Source organism: Rhipicephalus microplus, chromosome 9 (genome assembly GCF_043290135.1).
Source record: "Rhipicephalus microplus isolate Deutch F79 chromosome 9, USDA_Rmic, whole genome shotgun sequence".
Lineage (NCBI taxonomy): Eukaryota > Metazoa > Arthropoda > Arachnida > Ixodida > Ixodidae > Rhipicephalus > Rhipicephalus microplus.
In genome coordinates, this window is record NC_134708.1 from 81,311,505 (window position 1) to 81,320,754 (window position 9,250).

The window sequence follows — 9,250 nt, forward strand, 5'->3', positions numbered from 1 at the left end:
ATCAGGTGATTCGTTTCATAGCAGATAATGCCTTAAATAATAGCGGTGCCACATGGGTACGTTTGTTCGCAATCAGCACTGATGCGGATCAGGGGCTGCTACACGGTCACCTTTAGTATCAAGAGCATTGCGATGTCTCATCGTCATCGCGCTCGAGGTGGAGATTTGACCGACGCTCACGCCAAACTCAATCTGGATTAGGTTGGAGTTTATAGCAGTCATGATGGCTGCTCATGCATGATCAAGAAATGATATCTGGATTGACTTTGATCGCAAATCAAAAGTGACCGTGTGAGATCGATATAAGCGATGTTCTAGTTTGTTATAGTCATAGGTGAGCGGAAGGCACGCTGATACAGGCGTGACCCAGCCAATTCGGTCGTGGTATGCTATATAATGGCTCCGTGTTGCTGTCTGAATGTTTTTTTGTGTTTTGTTTGCTGTGCCAGATCAAAATTTTGTCGAATTACCCAATCGTTTTGCCCCCCCCCCCCTAAAACAAAAACAGAAAGCCTATTCGGAAATTAGGGCACTTAATACCACTATATTCGTCAATTCGTTTGGTTTTTCCAAACAACATTGACCTCAAACGGATTCTAACCACCGTATTCAGAAACGCTGCCTGACTTGATCTTAACTTGCCACCGACTTCAATGCAGCACAAACGCGTTTCAAACGCTCTGTCTTTAGGCGGTGCCAAAGCAGCACAAACACACAGGCGCGTTGCGAACGAGCTGCTGCGTTGAAGGCGGTTTCAAGTCAAGTAGCGTTTCTGAATACGGGGGTAAAAAGCGCGACAAACACGATCGTGAAGCTTTATCAACGCTCTTAACTGTTCGCACCGTAAACTCCATTGTTGTGCATTTCAGAGCTGTAGGCCCGTGTACTCAGATTTGGGTGCACGTTAAAGAACCTCAGGTGGTCAAAATTTCCGGAGCCCTCCACTACGGCGTCTCTCATAATCATATGGTGGTTTTGGGACGTTAAGCCCCACATATCAATCCTTTCAGAGCGCAAACAGTTGCCGAGATGTGAGGTGATGGAGTCTCAGCAGTACATTTGGCCTATTAGAACCGCCCCACTTGTATCAAACGCACGAATAGCCGAGTAGGAAAAAAGACGTCGATGAGCAGGCACGCTGAAGATTTAAAAAGCAGTATTCGGCGAAGCTTTTATATGACCTCGCGGAAAACACTTCGTTGCTGGAACGAGGGTTAAGTGGCTGATGACATTGCGGAACAAGTGATGGCATTGCGCATGTTATCGTGCTTACCGGGGGGTATCATAAGAAGTGCATAACCCATTTGCACTCTGATTCTAGAAGGTACACGCATAAGCACGTTCGCTACCAGGAGCCGACGCTGAAACTGGTGCGAGCGAAAAAAAAAAAAAAAAAGATTCTCGTGTCTGTAATCGCCGTGCAGAAAGAGCAACGCCGAATGGGAAGAGGGAGAACGCGGCAGTTGCGATGAGAGAGAGAGGAGGACGCATCCGCCAATACGAAGGGTTTGGGGCTTTAGCGCAGGCGCAGTAGCCTTCCAATGGTAGTGTATAGGTGCTCTGTGGTCTTCGCTGTCTTCGTCAGTACGCGGCGGCTGGGTGAAGGTAGAAGTTCGGCCAGGTTCGGCTGTTCGACGTGTTATCGCAGCGTCGAAGGCGACTTCACATCTCTGCTTTGGGAGTTGGGCATTCGTTGTGTGCCGTATCGAAGGCCAGTTGTGCTACATTGAACGAGGTGCTTGAACTATAGCCTGTGTATTGTACGCTTCCAAGAAATGGCAGACAGCGGACGACGATTCGCGTACTCTGTGGGTGGCTTTGGCTGCCATGTCGAGGGTAGGCTGGTGGAGTTTTTTTGCGAGCTCGATGCAGAGTGCGTCTGCTATTGGTGTGGCCGGGTGGTGGGAGGGTGCTGGACGCTAATTCTTTGCGGAGATATTGTGTGCAGTCAATGTATGATGCTTTATTATAAGCAATGCCCGATTCATCATAAAGAAATATGTGAAGTCATGGAGCTGCCGTACCATCATGACGGCAAAGTCGGAAACAAGAGAGTTCGCTGCGTGAATGCGAGACGAGGTTGTCAGTTCGAAGGAACCCTCTCTGGTCTTGATGCCCACCTCAAGATGAGCTGTGCATTCCAATTCATCGCATGCGTCAGGTGCTGGAAAGCTGTGCCCTGCAAGGACATGCGCACTCACTTCTCCGTGTGCAAGAGTGCATCACAAGCCACGTCAAGGTCAAGTGCCGCGAAGTCATTACTGGAAGACTTGGCCAACGCTCGCAAAGAGCTCGAGCGAGCGTTGGCCCTGAAATGTACTGATGAGGAGCACTGCAAGCTTCGCAAGGCCGTCACATCGGCAAGCGAAGTGCTCGCGCGACTTCAAACTCAACTAGCCATGGCTTGTTGCTCTCTTCCGGACGGGACTTTGGCGCTGGGTGCATTGTGAGATCAATAGCTTCTTGGGCTCAGATTGAGGACAGCGAAGTGTTTCTTGGTTCGTTGTGGCGCGTTCTTGCCACTGACGCCACTCGTTTTCACGAAGGATTCTCGTGACAATCTTTGTTGAAATGCAGTTGAATAAGTGTGTGCGCACATACAGGCCTCCTGTGTTCTATATCTTGGTAAGCGTGCGTTTTGGTGTGTACTGTTATGCCAGCGAGTCCTCGTCAAACGACCGTGCCTCTGAAAAAGGCAATCTGGGTCAAGGCCAGCCCGCAGTCTGCCTGGCGCGATCACCTCGACGGCGTGAACACGCGCGGCGCTCCTCTGGCCCACGTGCAGTGAGTCAGTTGCGCACGTGACAGCGAGCCGGCGTCCTCGTGTCAGGTGGTCTGACGCATGGCGCGGCGGCCCCCATTGGCGGAATCTGCCCGGACGACCCGCGGCGCTTCTGATTGGACACTTTGGTTGGACCCGGTGCAAATAAAAGAAGCCCTGCGGCGTGTCGCGATCAGCGGTCTTAGGCGAAAGGCTGACCTATGTGTTAGAGAGGAGAGTTCGGCTCTTCGAGTCTCTGTCGGCCCCAGTGCCGAAATTGTAACGCCTCTGTATATATGCTGTACATAAACCTTGTTTAACTCACCGTCGTCTCGTCCGCTCGTCTTATCGGCTCTGCGCAGAAGCAGTCGCGAGCTGATAAACATACGCTACCAAACGACTGGTGACCTTCCCGGCGGAGTTGAAAGCAGTGGCGCCTCCGGGGCCGTGTTGGCGTCGCCGTCTTTCGCAACAGTGGTGGCTTCGGCGGGATTGGTCAGTCGTTCGCAACAGTACCTTACAGTGTTGTGTTGGTTTCATTTTGCAAAACTGAGAAGTAACTTGAAACGGTTCGGTACGTCCCAATTGTTTATAAGCTGTGCTTTTATTAATTTATACCATGTTTTCTCAGATTAATAAATGAAATATGTCGATATTTTCGCAGTTTTCGTAACACTGCACTATATATACGGCACGTATGTGACAGTGACTGACTGAATTTAATTCCAAGCCAGCGCCTGTCCCTGTTTCCTTTTTAACCATTTTCTTGCCATTTGCGCTGTGCAACATTACAGAATATTCGTATTTGCTGAAACTTTGACTAATGTCCAGTTGTGTTCTCGCGATGCGCACTAAGATTAGCACGTGCGAACTGTAGTATCATGTGATTTCCTGTACGGAAATATGCCCTGCTGCTACGATGTGTAAGCCACGATAAATTTATTATGAAATTTCCTCTGTTTTCAAGCACGCCCTCGTGCGACGCCGACAATAGTGGCGGCAACTTGCATGAGAAGTGTTTGGAGCCTCTCACGACACCATTGTGTCGAAAGAGTTTCACTAGAGCGTCCTGTGGTTTACGGAGCCGCCCGCGCTACCATGCACCACGACATACTACAGTAAGAAAAATAGTAGTAAAAAATGGCAGATCCCACCTACAGTGGGAATGGATGCTATGCGAAGCACGAGTGAAGGTTGATATGTCACTTTAAAATCAGCACAACGTTACGAAGCAGAGGAACATTATGCCGTGCATGACTTCCATGCCATGATTATCATAACTGGACGTGTCATATACTTTTGTCATCCATTAGCGTCAGCTGATACCGAATTTCGCATATGTGGGGGTAGCGAAACAGCCGCGAGCGGTCTATTAGCGTAGCATGTAGTCTTTTACATGACGCGCATGCCATGATTATCATGTTTGGACGTGTCATTTTCCCTCATCTATTCACGTCATGTAATACCAACTTAGGTATACTTTGAGCTAGCGAAACGGCTGCGAGCACGCTATCAGCGTAGCATGTAGTCATGCTTTACATATGACATGCATATCATGATCATACCAATAGGTGCAACCCCTTCTCTTTTGACTATTTTCTAGGTGGCACCCAGCTCAATAGTTTCACAGTACAAATATTTAGGAGTAATTCTAACCGAACACCTTTCATGGACTAGCCACATTGATCATGTATGTCGTAAAGCGCTAAAAAAATTAGGTTATTTGCGCCGCACTTTACCTAACGCCCCTCGAGATACTAAACTGCTTTTATATAAATCACTCATTCGCCCTGTTCTTGAATATGCATCCGTAGCTTGGTTCCCTTACAAACACTGTGAAATAAGCTTGCTAAATAACATTCAGCGAAAATCTGTTTCATTTTTCATAACTATAGCCGCAACTTCTCGCCGACCACAGCCCTTCAATCATTAAACATCCCATCACAACTCTCGTGATACCAAAACGAAGCTTTAAAATACGGAATTATTAACTCCTCCTCCGGCCTTGGTCATGGTAACCTCATCACATTTACTGATGATAGTTGTACCCGCAGTTCCCACGCTTTGAATGTAACACCTTTCTTTGCTCGTACTAATACCTTTAAATAGTTTTTTTTCCGCGTGCAATAGAACTGTGGAATTCCCTGCCTGGTAGCATTCGCCCCTTACCACTAACCGACTTCATAGTTCCGGTCGATGAATATCTTACTGACGTGTAATTAACTTCATGCTTGCGTGAGCCCTCGACTCCATAGTGCCATTGACACCCTCGAAGCACCCCTTTGGCACGTCACCACGCTGCAGTCAACAAAACAAGTTATGATGACGTCATAGCCGCCACTTTTCTTTTGGCAGTCTCTCCTGCGTCGCAGCAGCCGGTCCCGCAGTCTAAATTTCTCGGCGTCTGGTTGCGAGTGCGTGGCCGTGGAGCACGCTCAGAAAGTTTTGTGTTTGGCGACATTGCAGTTCCGTTTCCTATACGAAAGTAATTCTTGATGTGGACCGTGCGGAAGTGCGCCTCAGTTCTCTGTGCTGACGTGAGCTTCTCACGCTAGGTGGCGACAGTTGGACCCAGTTTTTGAGCTCTGTCATACCGAAACTGGTACTGATTGATAATGAGAGCCTGTAATTATTGATGTGTCGTGTGCTGCAGCAAACTATGTGTCATGTCATGACTAACAGGCCCCCAGCAACACATTGCAGCAGAAAAACGCGATCCCAAAGTTTTTGTGTCAGTAACCCTTTGAGTGTACTATACCGTTCACTTTGCCCCGGTTTTACAAGAAAACTTATTCTTGGAACATTTATTCGCCGTTCGTGGCACCTTCCGCTGATGGATTAAGGCAACCAACATATAGCAGCGTTTGCATGTGATATCTGCAGTGTGGCTGATTTGTTTCACACATACACAGGTTCTTTAGCCTGCACAGTGCTTGTGATCTTCTGTTTTCACAGAAAGAAGTGACGCATAGTCGCGCCAAAGTGATGACATTTTAGTTGTATTTAATGGTAACAATAACCTAAATTAAATAATCTGCACAAAATGGTAATAAGAACAGAAATCTATGCCGACACTCCCTGCGTTATGTTTTCCTTTTTTTTTGCATTATGCTAAATTACCGCTACTTATGCGAATAAAGACATGCGAATTGTACTGTGATAGATAACTTGGCAATCTGCTCACCGATAACGCGAATAGTAGGCGCTGCATGCTCAAGATGGAAACCGAGCTGCAGGAATACTGATGGATTAAAGTCCAGCGAACAGTGCATTCCGAACCATTGCCCTTGTTTTTTATATAGAAGACGTGGGTCACCAGGCATACGTTTGTTGCTACTGCATCCTTGCACAGCATATCGTTTCTGCACCTACTGACGAAAGCTCTTGCATTCGCGTCGTTCCGCTGACAGTTGGACACTTCACTCAAGACGTTCACCAACGATAAAACGCGATTAACGATTTCGCGCGCAAGAGACAACGCACGCAAGCGCAGAACACTAAAACACGTGAGGAAGTGTGTCTTTGCAGACGAATTTTACGAGCGGGCCTTGACATATCTACCCATGTAGTGCAAAGGCTGCCCTGAATAATACTATCGCAATGGCGTAGCCATGGAGATGGCTCTAATTAAAATATTTTTCGTAATAATGAAAACCATCATAACTTCTTTGTTCATAACACCTACATAATATTGCCGTGGTAAACAAATCTCATTTGTAACACCTATCGATTGCTTCGACATTGAATCAAACTTGGTTTGTTCCCTCCACACATAGTCGCGCTTCAATCGCCGCTCCCATGATTCCCCGTGCTGATGTCGTTGGCAATAGCTTCTGAGCCGCTATTCGCCCGAGCCTTCGCGACCTATTTAAATAGACCTTGGGCAATCTCTGAGCAGTTGGCCAGCGTTGAGTGTTCACGCTCGAGGCTGTGCAGCTCGACGTCGGTGAATCGCCGCAGCTGAGATGGTTCACGTGTTTTAGACACGTTGGCTTCGTCGTATCAGTACCTAAAGTCTGACATATAAACTCAAATTGATATATTACCACGTTCCTTTCCTCAAGTTTTGTTATCACACAGTTGCACTACGTTCAGCGCCGCTATTACACTCGGGAAACTTCGAGGCTTTAATTAGTAGATCGTGTTGTTAAGATTACGTCCACTTCTGGAACGTCACAGATTATTCGGGAACCTACGTCGTCCCTAGCGATAACGCCGAATATTCGATGGCAAGGGTACAAATGCCAACACGATTCGCCGCCTGTCAGTTGATCTACGGTCGACGCTCTGTTCACCGCTATGAGTGCCTGTGTCTTACTTTCCTTTTGCTTGGCACAAGTCCGGTCCGAATAAACAGTTTCTTCTTCGACCTGGAATCTGCACCCTTCATCCACGTCACTAACACGTGACAATATCAAAGCGTATTTAAAACAAAGTTTCGTAGTGCCGTTCGATAAAAAGTACAGCGGTACAGTTTGAACCAATCAACCGACCGAAACGCAATTGATGCCAACGGGCTGCTGCTTTTCGAGGGTCCGAACAATCTCAATACCTAAATCCTAACAGCCACCACTCTTGCAATAATAGTAGAAGTAATACAAAAAGATTCCTAACTGTTTTCATGAAAAACGACTCAGTAACTACGCTTGTAACGAATCTAACGATCATTTTATACGTCCTGAAATAAGAATTAAAGCCGCGTTGAGCACCCCTAACAGGGAAAATGCAAACTTATCTTACTGCAAGGAAAAAAAAAAGGAGTGAGTAGTTCCACTGAGCGCATCAGACAGAGACCCAGAAGCGACCAATCGCCGTGCAGAAAAAGCGGCGGAGGACGGGAGGGCGCAAAAGGGGCAAGGAGAAGCGCTCGCGTCCGCGTATGCTGAGACGTATACCAAACCAAGAAGGAGGGGCGTTTGGTTTTGAGCAGGCACTCCCTGTGGCGCGCATTAGTCTTCGTCAGTTCGTGGCACGGACGGCTGTTCGTTTAAGGAACTTCCATTTCGGCGACTTATCGCAGTCTTTAAGGTGACTTCACCTCTGTACTTTCGAGTTGCGTGTGCCGCATTGGAGGTCAATTATTCGTTTCACATTGTACTTGAGTTGCCAGAACTAGAGTCTTACTAAGCTCGCAAAAAATGGCAGACAGCGGAGGACGATTCGTGTATCGTGTGCGCGGCTTTGGCTCCCTTGTCGACTATAAGATGGTCGAGTTTTTACGCGAGCTGGATGCTCTGTTCGTGTGCAGTTGGTGTAGCATGGTTACGGAGAAGAAGATGAAGCTCTTGTCTTGCGGACACATCATCTGCGAAGAATGTGCTTGTCAAACAAGCGTTGAGAAGTGCCTGGTTGACGGTAAAACCGTATCTCGCACCGTAGAAGTGAAGTGGCAATCACATGCATTCTACGAGCACCGCATCGCGAGCGAGAAAGTTCGCTGTGTCAATGCGATGCTTGGTTGCGAGTACGAAAACAAGCTTGAACAGTTGGATTATCACCTGAGGCATAAGTGCACCTTCCACATGGTCCCGTGCGCCAGATGCAGGAGTGGCGTGCCTTACGAGAGTCTGTTGAAACACAACCTAACGTGCAAGATCGAGTCGCAAGCCTCGTCAAGCTCAAGTGCCGCGAAGTATCTCCTGGAGGACTTCGTTAACGCTCGCAAAGAGCTCGACCATGCTTTAGAATCAACAGATTCTGATGGGGTGCACTGCGAGCTCCGCAAGGCCGTCACATCGGCGAGTAAAATGTTCGCCCGACTTCAAGCTCAACTCGCCATGGTTCGTACCTCTCTTTTGGACGGAACTTTGGCACCAGAATCACTGTGAGCTCAGTAGTTTCTTGGGCGCATATTGAGGACTACGAAGCGTCTCTTGGTGCTTCATTGTTTTCCCTTTTCCTTTTTTTTTCCGAGTGAGAACACTCGTTTTGCCAGAGAGTTTTGTTGTGAAAATTTTTGTTTGAAGACACTTGAATAAGTTTGTGCGCGCGTACAATCCTCTTGCGTTTTTTTTTTTTTTGAGTGTGTGCTTGACGTGCACGTTGCGGCAAATTGAAACAGACCTGTACGTTCCCATTGTGTAGCAGCAGTGTTTTAGTTTCCACCTTCATGTTGTTGCGTCAGAATATTAAATATCTTGAGTTCTTTTTTGTGCCCTGATTTTTTGTCTATATCTTCCGAACTGTGGCGTGCGAACTAGCGACTGCGCTGTTTTCCTTTAAAGCAGCTCATTTACGCTGTTCGACGTCATGACTATTCAGACTTTCCCATTAGGATTGGCACAGGCTGAAGTCTCCTGGTGTTAATTACGAATACACGTCGGACTGGTGAGACAAGTAAGCTATGATAACTTGTTTAAATGTTTCGCTGTTTTTACGCACGCCCTTCAGCTTTATAGTGAGCTATATTGTTAGCCGCAGATATATTGTGATGCTTCCTACACATACGTGGCAGTCGGTTAAATTGTACACGCGCCTCGGTTGGGAGGT

The 9,250-nt window shown here is 47.4% G+C and overlaps 1 protein-coding gene across 1 annotated transcript; it reads left to right on the plus strand.

Moving 5' to 3' along the window:
- Positions 1-7,729: 7,729 nt before the first annotated feature.
- Positions 7,730-8,950, plus strand: LOC119164715 (E3 ubiquitin-protein ligase NRDP1). Its single transcript, XM_037416927.2, has one exon. It carries the CDS (start codon positions 7,900-7,902, stop codon positions 8,587-8,589), a length of 690 nt encoding a protein of 229 aa, XP_037272824.2. The 5' UTR covers positions 7,730-7,899; the 3' UTR covers positions 8,590-8,950.
- The last annotated feature ends 300 nt before the right edge of the window (positions 8,951-9,250 follow it).